The 22,549-nt window shown below is 47.9% G+C and overlaps 1 protein-coding gene across 1 annotated transcript in view; it reads right to left on the bottom strand.

Annotated features, from left to right (window-relative positions):
• Positions 1–1,066: 1,066 nt before the first annotated feature.
• CCDC60 (coiled-coil domain containing 60) overlaps positions 1,067–22,549 on the bottom strand; it is a 164,566-nt gene continuing 143,083 nt past the window's right edge. The window contains exons 7-14 of the mRNA XM_007464871.1: positions 21,657–21,891; positions 13,950–14,034; positions 10,796–10,867; positions 8,045–8,107; positions 7,289–7,411; positions 5,190–5,321; positions 3,198–3,387; positions 1,067–1,168 (exon numbers count right to left, since the gene is read on the bottom strand). Coding sequence (XP_007464933.1) covers positions 1,067–1,168; positions 3,198–3,387; positions 5,190–5,321; positions 7,289–7,411; positions 8,045–8,107; positions 10,796–10,867; positions 13,950–14,034; positions 21,657–21,891 — 1,002 coding nt within the window. The remainder of the gene's footprint in view (positions 1,169–3,197; positions 3,388–5,189; positions 5,322–7,288; positions 7,412–8,044; positions 8,108–10,795; positions 10,868–13,949; positions 14,035–21,656; positions 21,892–22,549) is intronic.

Genomic DNA, 22,549 nt, shown 5'->3' with positions numbered 1-22,549 from the left:
TTGAGCTCTCGATAAATATTCATTGAATGAATGAGTAAATAACTGAACAGGTGAACGGATGAGTGAGATGTTTCTTAGACAGAAGAATGGTTCCAGTTCAACTCTCTTCCTTTCCACCCCTTCTGGATCATGGAGAGATGCTGGGCTCCAGCCTATATGAGTGTTCTGATAATCGGGGCATAACCGCAAACCAAGTCCAGTTGTTTCATTGTTAATTCAGCTTGGCCATCAGTGACAGAGTTAAAATGACTACAGGTCCTATAGCTTAGTGAGGATGTAGGGAAGCAGACGATCAAGATGAGAAAAGAGGTTAAATGGCAATGAGCCCACACACATTTGGAGAGGACAGGAAGTTAAGCCTCCTTGTACAACCAAAACCAGCACAAGATATTACAAGGACTCTTAAGAACGAGATTTTCTGGCACACTATTTGCCTTGTTGGGAAATGCCCCATCCATCCACCCATCCACCCATCCACCCATCCATCCATCCACCCACCCACCCACCCACCCACCTCTATCCAGGACAGTATATACAAAACTGAGAAATACCCTCTGGCTCCAATGGTGTGAAATGGGGATAACATCAGTACCTACTTAACCAAGTAATTGTGAGATTTAAATGATATTATTAGGCAATAATATCACCCAGCGCTGGGCCTGTTGTATAACAAAAACTCAATAAATGATAACTGTATGTTATTATTAGGATCTGAATGCCACGCCCAAATTCCACAGCTCCAACTTTTTCCCAGCCGAACATCAAACATTCAACTCAATTTTATTGTCTAGAATTTGAGGAGGAGAGACAGAGTGAAGGATTCTGGAGAGGGAGCAGGTAGAGTCAGGCTAGACCAGTGAGGAACAGAGGCTGGGAGACTGAGGCTGGGGTGCGAGGCAGGAGGGAGTTCCCACCTGGGAGGAGCTCCCTCTAGAACGCTGGCAGAGTCATCTGGTCTCCAGATGACCCTACTAGGTCATAACGAGTATCCATGAGAGTAGGTAGGAAACAGGAACACAGTGTAGACAGCCCTCCTCCACTGGGATCGCTGATCAACCCAGGCCCACTACCTCTGGGCACTGTGGGGCCGGATGGGGACGTTGATTCGGTCCTGCAGCCAGTTGATATAGTCCTCTTGAGGCATATGGATGATGTGTTCTCGCACAAACTGAGGGGCAGACACAGTGACAGCCTCAGACTTGGTCTGAAAGCTAGACTCCATGCCCCCGCCCTCCCCAACAAGATCCTGGAAGATCTGTGATCGAGGCTGTGGCCCCAGGATACTTCCAACCCTTCAGGCATTCAGAATGCTTGATCATGCTGGCTGGGGATGGTTCTCTCAAGAAAAGGGTCTTTTTCCAGCTTCCCTTCAGCAGGCTAACGTTAAGTCCCTCATTGTCACCATTGACCCCAAGAAATTTGGGCAGAACAGGAAAACCCAGTTGTCTGCATCTTTCTTTCTTTTCTACTCCTGAATATCTTTTTAAAAAGTCATTTGAGGGCTTCCCTGGTGGCGCAGTGGTTGCGAGTCCGCCTGCCGATGCAGGGGACGGGGGTTCGTGCCCCGGTCCGGGAGGATCCCACATGCCGCGGAGCGGCTGGGCCCGTGAGCCATGGCCGCTGAGCCTGCGCATCCGGAGCCTGTGCTCCGCAACGGGAGAGGCCACGGCGGTGAGAGGCCCGCGTACCGCAAAAAAAAAAAAAAGTCATTTGACCCTGAACTTTTTTGGGTTCATACGCCCCCTTCGAGAATTGAGGACAACTATGGGCTTGCTTTCAGGAAAGGTTTAAGTCACAAAACATAGAGCTTCATGTAGATTCCAGGTTGAGAGACTCCCACATCCAGGTTAACAGAAGCTCTGTGATGTTCTCACTGGGAGAAGAGCATGCTAACTTTTATTAGCTAAGGGCCACAAACTCAGCTCCGTGCAAGGGGAGCATCCAGGCCCCCTCCCCTCTGACCCACCAGCGACTGCCTTTTCCACGGCCTCCACCATCAGCAGGGGGAATGCAGACCCCATAACTGGACAGATGCCCTAGACTTAGTTTTGGAGTAGCCTCTGCCGGAGCCTCTCCCAAAAGAGCTTCCCAGGATGTGGGAAGTAGAGTCTGGGCAGATGAACTTGCCCACAGGCTCATCCTCCCTCCCCCACTCCTGATCACAACCCAGGGCAGCCTGTGGAAGGGCCGACCTCTCATGAAAACACCGGGAGGACTGAGAATGCTGCCGCTTGAGTCACTTCTTCATCCTGAGGCACTAAAAGCCCTATTAAAATGGACATGTGCCACCAGATAAAACTAAGGAACTGACTCCACTGACACCTGTTAATACCTTAGTGTGGGCCATCCCCCTCCCCTATCTGCTGACCCCTTTTGATGTCCTAAGGGAACTAGGAACTTTAGGGTGGGTCGGGAAGGTAAGCCACTACTGCCAACCCTTCAGTGGCTCCTCAGCACCCTCCAGATAAAGACCTAAACCCTTAACTTGACCATCAGAGATCTGCACAGACTCACCTCTTCAGTCCCCTTGGAACTGTGCATCTTCCTGTTCTCTTCCTCCCAAACCCACTGACTGCCGCTGAACAGGTCAAGTTTTGTCCTGCTCTGGGGCCTTTGCACCAGCTGTTCCCTCTTCCTGGCCTGCTCTTCCCCTTCTCTTCACAGCACTGCCTTTACGTTGTTCAGATCCCAGCTTTACAGCATCTTCCCCAGTGGCTCTAGTCACGATGAGCCCCCTCTACATTTACCTTAAATCGGGGCTCCTCAAACTTTACTGTCCGTACAAGTCGCCCAGCATCTCATTTAAATGTAGATCCTGAGCTGATGAGATGGGCTTTGGAGCCTGAGATTCTGCATTCCTAATGAGTACCCACGTGAGGTCCATGGGCCACAATTTTAAGTTGCCAGATTTAGAGTGCCCCTTTTTATGATCGCCAGTTATTGTATTCACATGTCCATTTATTTATGTCTCTCCAAAACCTCCAAGTTTCCGGGGGGCACCGTCTACACAGAATATAACATCCCCTGGAGTTGAACAACCAAGGTCACGTGACAACACCTCTCCTATTAGATGACGAGTTCCATGAAGGCCTTTATGTCTTTTTAAAACTTTAAAAACTTAAACAGTGCCTGGATGTTGAGAGAGGAATGAATGAGTGTGCCGGAGGCACTGTGAGGGGGAAGGAAGGGGTCAGTACCTCGACAGCCACCGCGATGTCCGGAGAGCACAGCTCCCAGGGCCTCATGTCCTGCAGCACCTTCAAGAGAACATGCGGCCGGATCCTCAGGTCCAGATTTTCCCCAAACTTCTGCAGTTTCGCCAGGATCTTTTTGGCAGGGCGGAAATTCTTCAGATCCTCAGGAAGTTTGGACAGCAGGTCCAAGTACCTTCAGTTCCAAGAGAGGGTCAGTTAGGAAACTGCTGGGAGATGGGTCTGGGCACCACAGGGACCCCATCTCCACTATCTCTATCACTCATGTGGTATCTCCAAGGCAGCATCGGTCTTTATCTGGGGGACTTTCCTCCCCCCGTCAATGTAGAGTGCCCAGAGATCAGGCAAGTCTTTATTTTTATGGATAGTAAAAGCTGGAGCATGATTTGCATCGCATTAAAAAAATTAAGGGCATGCTTTAAAGTGATGCATTTATGATTTTTCTACCAAGCAGACAATGTGAAAAGTTAGAAGAAAGGAAGAACGCTGGTATCCTGAAGCTTCTCTTTTTTTTTTGAAGGTTTTATTTTTTATTTATTTATTTTTTTAACATCTTTATTGGAGCATAATTGCTTTATAATGGTGTGTCAGTTTCTGCTTTATAACAAAGTGAATCAGATATACATATACATATGTCCCCACATCTCTTCCCTCTTGCGTCTCCCTCCCTCCCACCCTCCCTATCCCACCCCTCTAGGTGGTCACAAAGCACCGAGCTGACCTCCCTGTGATACATGGCTGTGAAGCTTCTCTTTTGACAGTTAATCAAGCCAAGGAGGACACAGACACATCTGTGGGATACCTTCTAGGATGCAAGAGGCTCTCTCACACACAAGGTGCTGCTGCTGCGGGGTGTGTGTGTGTGTGTGTGTGTGTGTGTGTGTGTGTGTGTGTGTGTGTGTGTGTGTTTTCCTTGTCCCTGATAACGAGTAAGCAGGAGTCACAGCTTTGTGTATTTCAAGAATATCTATCAATATGATGACAGCGTGTGAAGGTAGTCTGGGAATCCATCCTTGAGATTGTGGGAACGAGGTAGGTTCTAACCTGGGGGTTCAGGTGCGGGTGACGGCAGCAGTGGTACCGCATGAAAAAAAGGTTTTTTTTCCCTGATTGCAGAAAAAGTTGCAGAACTTGATCCTCCATCATACATTCCGGCTGCCCATATTGCTTTATATTTGTGATATGTATTTACATATTTATTCATGTCTCTTTGTAAGCTCCCACTCTGCATTATTAAAATTTTTGAAGGGATTCTGGGTACGTTTTTAGGCTTTCCCATCTTACTCGTAGATCTTGATTTACTCACCCTGACAGGATGGAGCTTTGGGAAATCAGACTCCACTTTTTTATTGCTCCTAAGCATAGAGACAGGTCAGACAGAGGTTTAAATCCTAACATTTCCTTGTTTGTAAAGTGAGGGGTTAATGTGTAACCTTCGGGATTTTTGTGGGGAATAAAACAGATAATTTATGAAAATTGCTTAGGAGAGTGTCTGCCATCCAGTAATCACTCAATTCCCACTGCTTTTTGTTGTACTTATTATCATCCCTGCGCTGGCGCGCAGGGGTCCTGGGATATGCCTGTCTGGCTTTGTATCTTTAAGAGTTAAATTATTTGGAGAAATATAGTTCTCCCTGCATAGACCTCAGGATCTGTAGAATTTTCAGATTGGTTTGCCTCTCCTACCTCTCTTATAGGAGACAGCTTGGACAGGACTTCCGTATTTGCAAGCCGAATCAAACAAGGTAAATATGGAGAACACAGCTGGGTAGGTTATCTGCAGTTCAGGGACTGAGGGGCTCTTGCCTGGTTGTACTCTGGCTATAGCCTGGTTTGGGGGTAGTGGTGGCACTGGTGGCCAAGGACAGTTCTGGAGTGATGCCTCTCTGTGTCTTGAAGGATAATGGGATCAAATGTAATTTTGTAACACCACTGCCCCCTTCACCCACTTCAGGGACTGGCTCTCAGGATCTTTACCAGTGGTGTGCAATTTCTTCTGCATCTCCTTTTACCATGGAGATGTGGTGTCTCATTTTTGCTACATCCTTTTGGAAATTTGAGACAAGGTCAAAAGAACGGAACTTCTGGAGACCTCTTTCTTCTTGGCGCCTGCATGACAGGTTGCAGGAGAAAGAGAACGAAGAATCAGACACTCTTCTCCGTTAACCATCCTAGCTGCCCTTTGAGAGCTGAGTTAAACACCTCTTCCTTCTTGCGGTCCTTCTTAACCCTCTCAGCCACTCTAATATACAAGCTGGCTTTGGGCACAAGAGCATACAGCTCTCTCCGAGGTCCTGAAATGCTCACGTCTCGCTAAATCCGGTCACTTTTTCATCAGCCCTCATTCTCTCCCTACTTTTGATTGTATTTACACGGCTTTCTCGTCTGTAAAATGAAGGATAATAACGATTCCTAGATCCCAGTGGTGAGGAGGAAATGATAATGTGTGTACAGTGCTGCGCTTAGTGCCAGACACACAGTAGGTGTTTAACTCATGTTGGTTCCTCTCTTCCCCATTCCCTTTATCATTTGGTGTATATGTCCTATCTCTCCACAGAGACTATATTACAAATATAACCATGCCCTCACCTATATATTACGAATTTCAATGGCTTTCCATTTACTCAGAGTAAAGTCCTCTGAGTGACTTACCCTCCCAGGCGCTGGATTATTCAGCCCCTACGACATCTTCCAGCTTTATCTCTATCCTTTCCATCCCTTTCCTCCCAGCATTTTATGGTTTGGCTCATGAACAAAGACTCTGAGATAAAGTTCAACCTCCACAGCTGGGTTAGGAAGGCCTTTTATGATCTGGCCTCTGTCTATCTCTCCACTTACCTTGTAAACAACCTAAGCCCCAGCACACCTGACTACTGGCAGTTTATGGCCCACTGTGCCCCTTCTTGCCTCTGGGACTTTGCTGTTGCTTTTCCCTGGAACTCTCTTCCCTCCTACTATTCCTGTGTGACGGTTTAGGTTTGAATTCCACCTTTACTATTAAGACTTAACCACTGCGTGGCCGTCGACAAGAGACATCTTTGAGCCCACTTTTCTCATCTGTAGAATGGGTCTAATAATAGCACCTACCCCCACAGGACTGTTGTGAGGCCCAAGTAATAAAAACAAAGCTCTTACACCCATGTCTGGTACATAGTGAGTGCCCTGGAAATATCACCTATTTTTATTAAGCTGAAAATATTGTTTCCTCCAGGAAGACCTTTCTGATTTCCCTTGGACCTTTCTGTGTTCCCTTAGCCCCTTCCTTATTCCCATGCTGGCCCTCATCACCCTGGGTGGTAATCGCCTCTTTATTTGTCTGTCTCCCTCACTAGACTGGGAGCTCCCAGAAGGTAGGGGCAAGTCAACTTTGGACCCTGTGGCCCAGAGCAGCTGGTCCCCCCGCCCTGAGAGGGTGAGAGGGCAAAGGGTCATCATGAAACCTTCGCTGAATGGACGAGTTCACTGGGGTAAAAACAGTCACCGTAGTCAAGGGGTCAGGTGGGAAGGGAGGCAGTGACTGGCCTGTCAGAAGAGAGAAGGAGAGCTCCCAATTGTCTGCTGCTGCTCGGAAAGTCAAGCTCCGCGTCTCAATCGTGCCGTTCCCGGCCGTGTGCCATGCAGAGCTCACCCACTACTTCCTCCTCCTCTTCAAATGTTCTAGACCCCTTCCTACCTTGGGAGCTTGTCCGTGCTTTGCCCGCTGCCTGGAATGTCTTTCCACCTTCTCACCAAACCACCAGCTCCTCTCCATCTGTCAGGGCTCAGCCTTAACATCACCTCCTTAGAGAGGTCTTCCTGGGTTATCCAACCTGCATTAGGAGGACCCCATGGTTTCTCTCTCTCTCCGAGAACCCTGTTCTCTTACAGTATAGCAATGATCATAATCTGTACCTATAAACTGATCAATTCAGTTATTTTGTCTCCGCCCATATTTTCCAGGAGACTACAAGCTCCCTGAGGGCAGGGAACAGGTCCTTCTTGTTCCCTGTTATAACCCCAACTCCTAGCATCTGGTGGGTACAGAGTAAGTGCCAGATGAATGTCCTTTGAGTGAATGGAAATATGTGTGCCCTTACTTCATGAGGATTTCCATCTTGTCCTGTAGACAGAGGCCAGCCTCCTGGGCCACACTGTTAAACTTGGCCCTCATGGCGTTACACACCCCACTCTTGCAGTGGATGATGTCACGGTTGGTGCGGCTGTGGACACAGATGAGAAGGGCTTGGGGGATGGAGCCCAAGGGACAGACCCACGAGGCTGGCCTCCCCGGGCCCCAAGGTGGTCTGCAATAACACCCACCCACGTTCTCCACCCTCACTGGAGGTAGGAAAGATAGATCTTCCCAAAAACATCAGGCTGGTGGGTCAGGCCTTATTAAACGAGCCCACAGAGAGACATCTGGTCTCTTCAGCCCAGCAAGTGTTAAGGACGGTGTGATGGAGCTGGGAGATTCAGGTTCAAACTCCCGTACCACCACTTTTTAGCTGTGTGGCCTCTGGCGAGACATTTCACCTGGCCAGGTTTCAGTCTGCTCCTCTGTAGAATGGGATACCACCCCTGGCTCATAGGATTGCTTTTGAAGAATAAGCAAGATAATGAATACAGAATGCTTTGCCCAGCACCAAGCATGAAGGAAGAACTTGCTGCCGTTGTCTGTCTGGCTGCTCAGCATCTTGGCCGTGAGCCCCTTGCCCTGGGAGTCCTTTGTCCTTCAGGTGTGTCTATGGCTTCAGGGAGTCTGGTGTGCACCGGGTTATTTCTACACCCCTGGGAAGATGGAGGGTTGCCACAGTCCCTCTTGCCTGGCATCTTCCGCTGCCCAGCTGGCCTACCTTTTAGACTTCTTCTGGAGCACCTGGGAGTGGCTGTCTCCACTTGTACTACTGGATCTGTCACTGAAACACAAAGGTTGGTTTCAAGTTGCCTGGAGCCTTATATTTCCAGAAAGGGTGACTTTAGGGCCACCATGACGCCTGCTGGCCACCAGGATTCAGGTGAGGGCGGTGGTTCTAATCGAGGCATCAGAAATAGAACACGATGTGCATTTTCCCCGCGTCTTGGCCTTTACTCCTACCAGACGCACTGCCTGGACAGTCCTCGTTTCTTCTCTACCTGCTCAGATCCCGCCCTGTCTCATGGCCTAGAGCAAGCTCTGCCTGCTCTGACTCTCCAAGTCCAGCTGTGGCCTCTTGCCTCTGCATATTGCTGGGAGGACACATTTTCTGGATCCCAGCTTCATCTGGATGAGATCGGTCTCTCCATCTGGAGGACAGGTTCATTTCGGACCCTCCCACGCCTCCTCTCTGCACTTGTCAGCACTTACCCTGGGGCTGAGTGCAGTCCTGCTGAGGGCAGGGCAGGGGGGGGGGGTCGAGTCCTCCAGGGCACATTGTCTGTGGTGTTCCCGGCCCCAGGCCGCCTCTTCATTCAAGGCTTCTCTTCTCTAAACTGGACCCTGGTGCTGAGCACCCACTGCACTCAACGCTGGAGGCAGGCAGAGCTGGGTTCAGAGCCCAGCCCTGGCGCTGCCTTCTCCCAGGCTGCGGATGAGCACCTCTGCCCTGGATCAGCAGTCTCCTCATCTGTGATCAGTCAACTCCTGGTGTCATTTGACCCTTTCCAGGTGGGGGTGGGGGTGGGGGTGAATTCCTTAAGCAGCTGCTCCCTCCTGTGACTCTGCCTGGCTAGGGTCCCTAGATGGGGACGAAGGTCTTTGCCTGCGCCCATCCCCCCATACATTCTTCCAGGTCCTCCTTCAGTGACCTGGGCCTGCAGCATCTTCTCTCACACGCTGCCTCCCTTTGTTTCTCTAAACATTTGAGAAACTGACTTGACTGCTTTATCTGTGTGACTCTAGAGGGTAAGACTGTTTTCCTTATCCCTATGATGTGTGGCTAACCCTTCCCTTCCAGCCCTGTGGCAGGCGGGGCTTCTTCAGGCCATTTCCCAGACCACTCCCCAGAGGAAAGGGCCCGGCCTTTGCTGCTTTTCCCAGGGGCTCATTGGACTAGACCTAGAGACCTTAGGTCTGGCAGGTGATGGAGCAGGCCCTATCCCACCTTGCTGGGAAGCAGAGCCCTAGTAATAATACCCAGAAGGCCATGTGTTTGGATTCCACCCAGCTGCCCCAACCTCTGCTGCTGAATTCTCTGCGGGAGCAGGCTGGCTTTGACCTTCCTCCTGTAGACGGCTCTCTTCTAGGGCTGATAGTGTGACTTGGCGGGGAGGCAGGAGAGGAAGGAAGCCGTGTTGTTAGCTGTGATAAACAAACAAGCAAACAACAACAAAAGACCCTTCTGCCTGTCTCAGTCTCCCCTCTCCTTGGCCCTCCTTGAGTTTCAGCCATACTGGTCTTTGCTCAGTGCCTCTAAGCTTCCTCCTGCCTCAGACCCTTTGCACATGCTATTCCCTCTGCTCAGAACACTATTCCTACTATTCCTTCTAGAGCAGGGACCGTAGGCTCTACAGGGGGAAGGGCATAGGAATCACCTGGAGAGATTGCTCAGAATGAGAATGCAGATTCCAGATCCCAGCCTTCCCAGCCACAGGCTAGCTAATTCTTTTTTCCTTCAGGTCTCAGCTTACATGTCAAACTCAGCCTTGGTTAGAACCCTGGTGCTCAACATTCACCAAATCCTCCATAATCCTCCTTCAGAATGCTTTCCACAGTCATGATTATACAGCTACCTCTGTGGGGTTATTTGATAAATGCATGACTCTCCCATGAGAACAGCAGTTCTCAACCACGGGCAGGAGGCAAGGGGTCCATGAACGCAGACAGAAAAAAACAGCTTTTACCTCTTCACCCAGCCTTTCACAGAAATGGAAATCACCATTTTTACGCATCACGTTAAAATTGTGGGAGAGATTTTGAAAAATCATTTACACTTGACACTAAAATTACAGTAGTTATTAGACCTGTTGCTAAGTCTTATGGCATAAGGTATTGCTGAAGAAGCTCACAGACGACGATATATCTCACATTTGATTGTAATGTCGTAATCGATATTACTATAGATTTCTTTGTAAACCTTTGTCACTTATAGTCTGCACTTGAAAGCATTTTTTCTGAAAGGAGTCTGTAAGCTTCCTCGGATGGTCAAAGAATCTATGACACAAAAGGAGTTATGACCCCAGACCAGACAGTGGGATCCACTCATGTGGTCAGACTGCTTCTGTCTTGTTTGCTGCTGAATCTCTAAAGAGCTGAGCACAGTTCCTGGCATACGGCGGGGACTGAGGAATATTCTATAGATGAATAAATGAATTGAGGGCAGACCTTTACCTCCCCCATTACAAGTCACCCAAGTAAAAAGGGAAGAGTTAGCTCTGTGACATACCCTCCCCACTTCATCCCTCCACTACCAGAAGATTGTAACTTCATGGTATACGATTACTGGGGAGAAATGGCTGAATATTCACCCCCAAGACCTGGGAGTTAAGGAGCTTATTTCCAGGGAATAAGGAAGAAGATCCCCCTCCCTGCCCCACTTTCCACAGTCTGGTGAGGGTCATCTCTGCAACGCCACCCATAACTGTGCGGTGCCTCCTGACCCACCTGCTAGGGTCCCAGGCCTTCCTACCTTGATTTGCGGGTGGTCTGCATGTCTTTATAGGCAGAATCACTCTTGTTTTGTCTGAGCATTGAGAAGATACTGCAAAGCAAGATGAGTCACTTAATAAGGCGCTGAACAAATGATGCTCCCCAAGGCACTAAACATCTGTGGGAGAATGGAGAGTTCTCCTTCTAGAGCAGGGATCCTAGGATAGGCTCTACAGGAGGGCATGAATCACCCGGAAAAATTGCTCAGAATGAGAATGCAGATTCCTGAGCCACACTCCCAGAGATCTGGATACATCAGGCCTGGAGTGGGACCCCAGAAGCTGCATTTAAAACCACACACACACACACACACACACACACACACACACACACACACAGACTTCTGATGCAGGTGTGCAGGGAGCATATTTTGAAAACCTTAGCATTTCCTGGCATACCATGAAATAATGCCTGCTTGAAGTGCCTGTTAAAAAATGCGGTTTCCTCTAAGGAGTCTGATTCAGTGGGTCTGGGATGAAGACCAGAAATTTGTAGTTTTCACAAGCGTCCCAGCTGATTCTGATCTTCAGGGACATTTGTAAAATACTGCTAGAGGATTTTAAGAAAAGGTCATCTTCCTAGGTGATGTTATGGTCTGAATGTTTATGGCCCCCCAAATTCATCCCAAGAGGATGCTGTTAGGAGGTGGTGGCCTCTAGGAGGTGATTAGATCATGAGGGTGGAACCCTAATGACTGGAATTGAAGCCCCTATAAAACAGACCCTTGAGAACTAGCTTGTTCTTTCTACACGTGAGGACACAGTGAGAAGGCAGCTGTCTATGAGGAAGAGTGTCCCTGCTGGACGCTGATCTGCTGGCACCTCGATCTCGGACTTTCCATCCTCCAGAAACTGTGCGAAATAAATGTCTCGTCTTTACAAGCCACTCAGTTATGGGATTTTTTATTACACCAGCCCAAATGCCCTAAGACAGGTGACCAGAGGGCGGTCTGGCCCTTGAGGCTGAGGGCTGGGAGAGAAGGCTTTCAGGGGTTCCTAAAACCCCCAGAATTCTATGTCAGTCTTGATGGGAGCAGACTTGCTGTCTAAAGTGAAATAGGAATCTACATTTTTAAAGTGAGGAAGGCAAAAGAGAATCTGCAGCTTCCCCTGTCTCTGGGCAGCTCCACAGAGAAGCCTTCAATATTTGCTGCCTTAGCAAGGGATTAGGGAGCTTTTCCTCCCGGAGGAATTGAAGAGGATGGGAAATTTCAACAGGTTCTTGCACTGTAACCATGGTTATTTTATCATTAAAGTGAATGCAGAGGCCACGTGATGCGTTCTGTGAGAACCAGGTTCTTGTGTGGTTTTGTCTTTGAGGACCTGAAGCAGGTCACTCCCGGCCATTCTTCTCCATCTATGAGATGGGACCATGGTACCAGGTACTGGTTAATCAACCTGCCTCAGCGAGTGGCTGCAGAGGTTCCATAGGATGCTGCATGTGAAACAAAAGTAACAACCACCACCACCACTGTCACCAGTTTTTGTTTGCTTACAGTATGCCAGGCACATGCTAATATGTTAAATGCATTATCTCACTAAATGCTTCAAATGACTGTGATGTAGACATTTAAAAACACTTTACTAGGAAATTATCATCTAATTCTCATTACAGCCCTTTGGGATAGGTTGTTAATGAGCCTCATTTTACAGGATTGGAATCAGGCTCAGAGAGGTGAAGCAACTTGCTCAACAGCACACAGCAATTAAGTCACGGAAATGGAGATTGACCCTAGTCTACTTGGTACCACCGCCAGTGCTTTGATGAAACACAATCTCATTTTATAGATGAGAAAGCTGAGGTTTAGAGAAAGGCTGAGGGACTTGTTCAAAGGCGCTAGGTCTTGAACCTACGTCGGTCTGACTCCAAAGCCAGTATCTCATGGCGTGAGTTCTTGCAAAGGAAGGAGCCTCTTGGAGCCGATGCTTCGTCACTGTCATCTGTCTTTAACGCTGATAAATCAGGCGCAGCGACCAGGGCCTTAAGGGCCAATATTGTCTCTGAGAGCCTTCAACGCCAGCCTCCAGAGCCCCGATGTGAGTTGAGGCAGCGGCAGCCAATTCATCATTAACAAGCAGAGGCGGGTGTGATGCATGTGAGTGTGCTTGGTGAACCGTACTTATGCTAATAACAATAACCAATAAGTCACAGCTGGCATCCCAGGAGGCTGAAGGCCATGATGAACCTCTCCAGTGCCTCATTTATTCTCAGGAAGTCATACGCTTACTCTGAGGGATCCACACTTGGAAAGGGAACTTCAGCTCTAGCCTGCATGCTCTCTGAGGCTTTTAGAGGCCAGAGGTCCAGTGGACAAACAGGGCTTTCCTCCAGAAGGAGGACACCTCAGGTTCAAGTCTGACTCTCTGAGCCAATTACATTGGTTGCCGGCTTGAAACTTCAAAGGATTCTTTTTGTTCCTAGGATAGAAATCAGAATCCTAGAGGTGGCTTCCAGGGTCCCCAGACAGACTTATATCTCTGCCCATCCCATCTGGGAAGCATTTCAGTTCCCTGAAGGTGCTACACTCCCTTTGGACCATGTTTGCACATGTGCTGTCTGCAGTATTCACTCCGCTTGCTGGCTCTCCTGGCGACCCCCCCAGCGACTCTGGCCGGTGGGCTCTTTCTCATGCTTCATCCAAAATCTCAGCTTAAAGTTTCTTCTTTGGAGGGAACTTCTCTCATCCCCATCCCAGACTAGGTCAGACGCCCCTATTATGTCCTCTCACAGGTCTGAGCTTTTCTTTCATAACACTTCCTGCAATAATTGGTACGGTCCATCCCTATTCATAAATACTCACTAAAAGAATGAATGAATAAACCTCTGGGTTCCTGGGAAGCTGTGCAGCGGAATGGATAAGAGAACAGTTTTTGGAATACGAAAGGTCTGGATTCGAGTGGTGGCCTTACCATTCGTTAACCTCTCTGAACCTCATTTCCTTATTTGTAAAATGAAGACAACAGTACCTACCTTGTAGGGTTGTTGGAAGAACTCAGGGAGGTGATACACATGAGCAAAGTACACGGTTCAGCGCTTGTCACAAAGGAAATGCTCAACGGTTGGGAACTGCTGTCCTTTATGTTATCACTATGATGCTGACGTCCTTTATTTGCCCAGGTGTCAAAAGAACATACCTGGCCGCTTGTTTTTGCATCCCATTTGCCACTGTGACTGTTCTCTGAGCATCTTCCCGAACCATCTCCAGGAGCTTCTGCAGATCTGATGGGAACACAAGAGGTCACTGTCTGCAGGGTGCTCATGAGACAGGACGGCGCAGGTCACGGCCCAGCCCTCAGGCCGATATCGCCTCTGCTCTGGCGCACTGGGGAGCCGGAGAAGGATTTGACCGGGTTCTAGAAGTCTGCAGGTTGTAAACGTGACTCCTCTGCTTCCAACCAGTGACTGGCCATCTCCTTGGGACGACAGCTAAATTCCTCCCCGTGGCCTGTGAGGCCTTGAGGGTCTCGGCTGCTCTGTTTCCTGTTTCATCTCATTCCTCCTGGCCGCAGCCCCCCTCCACCCCGCCCTTAAACACTCTTCTGTAGCCTGAGATAACTGTTTCCAATTCCAAGAAGAAATCAACTTGCCCGGGAAAACCCTCTCTGATCCCAAAGACCTGAAGTTCCAAACTGGTGATCCTCAGGCTGACTGTAGCTCGTAAATGTGTTTGATTTGATTTGATGTAGATGCTCAAACTTTTCATAACTGGAAGTTTTCACATTACAAATCTGGGCCTCCAGTTTCCCTGGAAAAGACTCTGAGGTGGGGCTCATCCCGTGCTGATGGGGCCCTTTAGACGTTCCAGTGCATTCTCCAGCTCCCCATGCTCCCCCCACCACTCCTCACTGCATTAGTTGACTTGTATATTCACACTTCACATTGTTGCTTTTTACACAATGTAGAGATATTTCTTTGTGCCTCACTTTTATGGGTTGACTTGTGTCCTCCCAAAAGATAATGTTCAAGCCCTAATCCTCAGTACCTCAGAATGTGAATTATTCATATTCTTATTTAGAAATAGGGCGGCTACAGGTGTAACTAAGATGAGGTCATACTGGAGTAGGATGGGCCCTCAATCCAATATGACTGGTGTCCTTGTAATAAGGTGGGAGAGACACAAAGGGAGAGGATGGCCAAGTGATGACAGAGGCAGAGACCGGACTGCTGATGCGTCTACAAGCCAAAATGCCAAGGCTTACCAACAACTACCAGAAGCTAGAAGAGGCAAGGAAGGGTTCTCCCATACAGATTTCACAAGAAGCACAGCCCGGCTGACGCCTTCATCTGGAGTCTAACCTCTAGCACTGTGAGACAATAAATTCCTATTGCTTTAAGCCGGGAAATGTACTTTGTTAAGGCAGCCCTGGGAATCTCATGCATGGACACTCTTAAAAGTTGGAAAATAATATATATTTGGAGTAAGCTAGATGCTTCAAGAAAAGTGGGAGAGTGGAAACCCTAAGTGTTTTGCACAAATACAGATGGGCAAGCAGTTGGCACCCTGCTTGTCATACAGGCGTCTCTGTCAATATTTGCTAAATAAATAAGCAAACGACTAAGGAGAAGAAAAAAGTAGGAAGGGGTTTGGGAGACTATGAGCTAGATTTGGAATATCAATGAAGGAAGACAGGGCCAACACGGACACTCTTCACTCTTTAGTAGGTGCCTGTAGTCAGCTCGAGGTCAAGTCTCAAAAGCCGTACCTGCAAGGGTGAAGGCAGTGCTTCCCAGGGCCGTTTGTGTCCAACCTTGTTTGTGAATGCAGTCACTGGGTGCTAGGGAAAGGGTGCTCCCGCCAGTGACCTGGGAGCCAGCTAGGCTGTGACAAACGTCAGCATTTAGCCACCTTCCACTCCCCCTTCCTCATCCTCAAGTACTGATGGTTTACCTTCCCAGTCACTGGTGGACATGATTCCATCTGACCTGGATCCCATCTTCTTTTTTGTCTTGTCATGCCCACCTTCCCTACTGCCACGCATCCCAGAATCCTTGGGGTGTGTCCAGAAGCCTATTAATGAGGGAGCTCTGGATGCTTCCTCCACTTTCTTCCCTTCTCTTGGGGACCCAGCAGCACCATCTGACCACTCCCCCACTCCTGCCCCTACCCGGAAGCAAACCAGCCTAGTGGGTGGATACCAGCAAATGAGCCCAGTGACCTGGCACACTGGGCAGCTCTCCTAGAGAATCCCCTATAAGGCTCCATATGCCATTTAATGCACCAAAGGTTTCTTTCTGCTTGCCAATAATGCCTCTGGGCAGGAACGGTGCCCACCAACATCAAGCTCCACCCGTCACACAGCTGAGGTTGGATATGTATGAACTAGAACAAAGCCTTGGGACTGTGAGGCCCATGTTTACCTACCAAGGCCCATGTTTACCCACCAAGGCCCATGTCTACCCACCAAGGCCCATGTCTACTCTCGAAGGAAGGAGAGATTTGTTTGGAAAAGGTGCAGGTGCCACAGAATAGAATCTCCCTGAGGAAGACAGTCTTGTGACGGATGCCCACACTCAGAGGAACCTGCTTAGTTCTCAGTCCCCAGGGCTATGGGGATGCCATTGCCCAATGCTCAGAGATAACAGCATCCTCTGTTTCAGATGCCGAATCACACCCCTAAAGGAAAAATTCTAACTCCCTTCCTCCATCGTCCATCCCCGGCCTGTCTAAGAATCCCCCTTGAGAGCAACTATTCCCATTTCTTCCTCTCTGTTGGGGGAAAAGAGAGGAAGTCCTTTTGTTGTATTGGGTTGTTTCGGTGGCGGAGTGGGGGGAACAGTAGAAGGCACAGGACCCCTCTTTTTGAGTTACTATTTAAGTGAGTTTCTCCTCTAACAGTTCCAAGACTGGAAGATTCAAGACTGGCAGAAGGAATGGTCTGGGCTTTGGCTCCTCCGGAATCCCCTGGCCATTGATTTGGGAAGGGACCATTCCACAGAGAGGCCACAGCCTACTGTCCCCAGCGACCTGTGTCCACAAAGACTTCATTATGCAGCTAGCCCTGGAAATTAAACCTTGGTCAGATGGCATGTCTCTTAGAATAGGATTCAGGAATTCAGGATCAGTCTGAGGAGGTTTTAGAAGGCAATGAAAGTCTGGGAAATTAATCTACTTTGGTGAAGGCTCCGACAAATGCAATGGACGTTAAGGTACAAATAGAGGAAAAGGTACAAATAGTGAAGAGGCTGAGGGAGAAGGACTTTCTCTCCTGAGTGTTGGTCTCTGGTGGGAATGCATCTCCCCGCCATTGCTGTGCACCTGCCGTGTGCCAGGTAGAAGGTGAGTAAGACGTTGTTCCATGCCTGAAGGGAGCTCACACTCCTTTCTCCTTTCTTCAGTAACAGAAATGTATGTATGCATATGTACTTTTGTGTGTGTGTGTGTGTGTGTGTGTGTGTGTGCACTTTTGTGTCTGTGTGTGTGAGGGAAGCATTTATTAGCCCAATTTCCCAACATGCTTTGTAGCTAGGTGTGCCCCTGTGACTAAATTCTGGGCCATGAGATTTTAGGAGAAATACTGTATGAAGCTTCTGAGAAGACTGCTTAAAACTCAGCTGCAAGTGGGCACTTCTCTACTTTACCTACTTCCTTCTGCTTCCCTCGTAGGACGTGACTCTGATGACTGGCATTCCAGCAGCCATTTTGGACCATGAGGTGATCCGTGGTGGAGAAGAAAGACAGAAGGAAGCAGGATCCCTGATGACCTTCTGGAACCACCCTATCTCTAATCTGTAAGAAAAATTAGTTTTTATCTTTTTCAAGCTACTCTTTTTCAGGTCTCTGTACCTAGCCAAAAGAAGCTCCCACCTGATACAGTGACATGTAGTTGTAAATTAAAATTGAGTACTTAATACAAGCAAATACAAAATACTAAGAGAATTGAGAGAAGGAGAGTCAGGGAAAACTTTACAGGGGAGGGAATATTTGAGCTGGGTCTTAAAGGTTGGATAGGAGTCCATTCGACTGAAGGGTTGGAGGTGAAAGGGCACCACAGACAGAGGAGGGCATGAAAGAAGATGCATTGTTTAGGAGGAGAGAGTTTTTTTAGTGAGGCTGGAGCACCTGGTGTAAGGTGTGACATGGCAAGAGCGGAGCCCATTATAGGCAGCCTGGGACAAGATCAGATGCAGTGTCTTAGAAGCAATGGGCGGGGGGGGGGGGGGGGGGGGGGGGGATGCCGTCCACCAGGACTCAGTATACTAAATCAAACTCATTATATAGTGCCATGTCCAGTATAGACAGAAAATGCAAGTCTGGGAATGAAAAGGTAGAAATAGAATTCCGCTTGTAGGCTAAATAATGGCCCCCAAATACGTCCGTGTCCTAATACCCAGAACCTGTGAATATGTGATCTTAATGGTAAAAGAGACTTGGCAGGTGTGATTAAGTTAAGATGGGGAGAATAGCCTTGATGATCCAGGTGGACCCAATATAATCTCAGAGGTCCTTGTAAGAGGGAGATGGGAGCAAGTAGTAGGAGATCTGATGACCAAAGCAGGAGGATGGTGTGATGTAAGGAAGAGACCATGAGCCAAGGAATGTAGGCAGCCTCCAGAAACTGAAAAAGGCAAATGGATTCTCTCCCAAAGCCTTTAGGAGAAACACAGCCTTGCTGACACCTTGATTTTAGATTTCTGATCGCCATAATTTAAGAGAATAAATGTGTTGTTTTAAACCACTAAGTTTGTGGTAATTGGTGCGGGGGGGGGGGGGGGGGGAGGGGTCACTGAAAGATATTAGGCTGGGAAGCACTACATTAAGTTTTTAATTTAGAAAGTTCCTTCTGGTTCAACACAGAGAAGAATCTGCAGGCAAGGGAGGGTAAGACAAGAAGCAGGGAGGTTAATTATGAGGCTGCTACTGTCATCTAGATGAGAGGTGATGAAAACTGGACCAGGGCTCCCCAGCCTAGGTGCCTACAGGGAGCAGATACCACAGGTGAGTGACAAGAGCTAGTGTGAGAAAAATCAGGCTGCTCTCTTGGTCCTTCATTTCCCACTTTTTCTAGAGACTTGGGTAAAGCATAGAAATTAAGTGTGACATGAGAGCCAGACTGCCTGGTTTCAAACTCTGGCTTCAACACTTATTGGATGTGTGCCTTTGGGCACATAATTTAACCTCTCTGTACCCCAATTTCTTCATCTGCAAAATAGGCAAAAAAAAGTTGTTGTGAGGATTAAATGAATATTTATATCTGTGTATATTCACATATATACATACACACACACTCACATATGCAGTGCCTGACACATAAAAGTCCTCTTAGGGTTAGTTATTGTATCATCATCATTATCATTCTAAGACAAACAAGAGGGCAAAGGAGATGATACATGGGCAAGCACTTGGCCAACTGGGAGCAATGTAATGATTGGGAGTAACAGGGAGTGGTGGGGACTGTGGAAAACTAGAGAGCACATGCCCCACCTAAGAAGGGCAGCTCCAGTTGACTGCTGTCATGCAGGGTTGCAGGCCCACTGTTGCCACACAGAATAACTTTTTTTAAATCAGAATTTTGATGTCCAATCTCTCAATCTTAAAAAGTCACTCCTCCTTTTCTTTTTTTTTTAAACAAAGCCTTGTGTGGTAAACAAAACACAGTCTGCAGGAACCAGCCCATGTGCCCCAATTTTCTATCTCTAAACTAAGACGAAAGCAATAGGAATGAAGAGGGTAGGGTTCAAAAGAGCTTTGGGAGATGGCACTGGTTGGGGCAGGCAACTGGTTAGACTGAGAGTAGGAGTAGGGTGGCCGTTAGGGAAGGGTCTGTGGTGTCTCGGGTGCCTGGAGAGAGGGCACTATTCTCCCCTCCCCTCACTGCCAAGTCTCTTCCTCCTCTGGTCCCTCCTTCCTTCAGCTCTCAGGTTGCCCCTGGGAGAACCATACGTGAACTCTGGGACTGAGGCACTTCTTGAAGCTGGGGACTCTTCTCTGCTTGTCTAACTTGAGAGCAAGGTTTTCAGAGTTAAGAGACACAGCGCGGACACAACATTAATAACCACACACAGACCTTTGAAAAGAAAACCAGGTCTTGTTACCCCTACACTTGCAACCTTCCAGAGCCTTCCTCTTGCACTTGGAATAATTCTGAAGTCCTTACCTTGCTCTACAAAGGCCACGCATGCTCTCACCCCTGCATCCCTCCCCAGCTTCGTGTCTTCAGAAGCTCAAATGTCAGACCTGAGAGAGGCTTTCCTTGACCACCCTGTCTAACCTAGCTCCATTCCCACCAGTAGTCTCTCTCTAGCCTGAATCTTGTTTTATTAACTTCCGATCATGTATTATCTGCAATTGGCTTGCTATTTATGGCTTTCTTGTTTATGTCTGCTTTTTCCTTGTAAAATATAAGCTTGGGGAGGGCAGGTACTGTCATCCTCGGTTCCAGGCACACAGTAGCTGCTCAATAAATACATTTTGAATGAAAGAAGGTTCAAGAAATCCAGAAGAGTCGTACATCTGATGATGGTTTATCTCAGTTCCTCTCCATCTGCGATAATACTTCTGTTCAGCAAACAGCTTTTCAGGGCTTAGAACTTTTCTTGGTCTCCTGTTAACAAGGGGGATGGTGGAAAATTTTCTCATTGGCCGTCATTACTATGAGTCCTGACCACTTACTGAACTTTTGCACTTTTGCCCATTTCTGGCTTTGATAATCGGGGCCCTAATCAGGCTTTCTGGTTTACCTTGACCTTTTTTTTCCAACCTCCTTGTATCTGTACTAAACCTGCTCCAGCTTTGGTTGCTGTGGGCATTCTAGATTGTGTGAAAGAACACTGACTGAGCAGGCAGGCCTCAGCTTAGGTGGCACTGAGGGGACAAACCACGTGGGGATATGGCAGAGAAGGTGTTTCATGCGCCAGAGTCAATAGTTCTGCAGTGAGCCTGCCTCTTTCATGCCCCTTTCTCTTTCTTCCTTCTGCCTTCTCCATCTTTCTGCATCAATCCTTTCTTTTCCTGTCTCCTTTTACTATACAAGCTCAAGCCAGAAAGTCCTGAAAATGAATTTTTTACACGACTTATGGAATCCAGTCACAATTCTATCTGGTGGAGGTCCACAGGGTCCCCCTAAAAGAGTGTGCAAAAACATGTATGTGTGTGTGCTTGAATTTTTTTCCTAAAGAGAGGCCCATAGTTTCCAACAGATTTTCTAAAGAACCTGTGTCCCCCAAATTGTGAACCATTGAAAAGGCTTGTTTCAGAGTGGGGAGTCACAGAGTGATACAACTTCCCTATATAAAATACCCAGAAAAGTCAAATTTCCAGAGAGAGAAAGTAGACTTGTGGTGGGAAAGGAGAGGGACTGCCAATGGACACGAAGTTTTCTTTGGGGTTGATCGAAATGTTCTAAAATTAGATGGTGCTGTTGGTTATACAACTCTATAAATTTGCAAAAAATCGTTGACGCATACACTTAAAACAAGTGAATTTTATGGTATGCAAGTTATACCTCAATAAAGCTGTTAAAAAAAAAGCAGGCACTGAATTTCAAAAACACAGTATGAAAAAATGTAAAATATCTTATCAATACTTTTTTATATGATTACATGTCGAAATGACAATATCTTATAAATTGGGCTAAGTAAAATATACTATTAAAATTTTTAAAAAGAGCGGTCGATGACCATGGGCTGTCTCCCAAGGAGAAATGGTTCAGAGTAACCCAAGTTAGAGTATATTTCTGATCTCCATTGAGGGAAAGCAAAGGGGTCCATGGAGATTGAACAGGGCTAGGGGACCCATGTGTCTCCTTTACCTGAGTGGGGTGAAGGTGGAGCACACGGGGCTCTTGATATCTGGCTTCAGGTCCGAGTCAGGGCAGACTCGTCAGATCTAAGGAAGGACTTACTGACATGGAGAGGTTCTTCTTCGGGCTTGGCCGAAGACGATTCACTGTCCTCAACGTCCTTGCTGCCTGTCGCCTGGGTGATCACACTCTGGGGCTCATCTGAGCCCGGGTTCACGGAGACCATGCTGCTCTGGGGGGATGACCCTCCACTTGTCCGAGACAGACTGAGGGTGGACCCTCGCCGGCTTGGTTTGCGGCTGGTGACACGTGCTACAGGAACCTTGAATCTCTTGGTCTGAAGGAAAGAGAAAATAAAGAGGGATTTTAGAAAGGAAGGAAGGAAGGGAAGAACAGAGGAAAAGAGGAAGGGAGGGAGGAACGTAGGAAAGAAAAAAAGCGAAAAGCTGGCTCTGAACGTGAATTCCTTTTGGCTCTTTCCAAGCACAATGAGACATATCCTGGGTCTGGAAAGACCTTCTGTCACAAATCAAGATAATTTATACACATGTGTTTATTGGAAGCAAGTTTGGTGGGACTTACTCTACTCAGTGAGTGCAATGGTTGCCCAAGTAGTCACCACAGGAAGCCAAACATGTATTCCAATGATGTTGCCATGGACGACAACAGTCTTTTACTTTTCTTTTGTAATAATCATCAGAATTGATTTTTAAACTGGGGGAGGATGGGTCTAATTTCTTTAGCTGCATCTTGGTTTCGACGCCCAATTCTATGTATCAACCTTTTGTTCACCAAATGACACCTGGGGCTCAAAGAATAAAGATTTATGTTCACTGGGGTTTTCTGAAGAATACAAGATGGAGAAAACTCTAGGCTTGACACTCAGGAGGTGCAGGTGAGGGATGCAGATTTGTCGGATGAGGGGACACTCTTGGGGGGGAGGGGGGCAGAGCCATGATGGAGGTGGGTGGGAAGACCTAGATGACAAGTCCTAG

This window comes from Lipotes vexillifer, unplaced genomic scaffold, assembly GCF_000442215.2.
Source record: "Lipotes vexillifer unplaced genomic scaffold, Lipotes_vexillifer_v1.1 scaffold2030, whole genome shotgun sequence".
In the NCBI taxonomy this organism is placed as follows: Eukaryota; Metazoa; Chordata; class Mammalia; order Artiodactyla; family Lipotidae; genus Lipotes; species Lipotes vexillifer.
The sequence above is the reverse complement of the archived record's forward strand: the minus strand, read 5'-3'. Positions and strand labels throughout refer to the sequence as shown.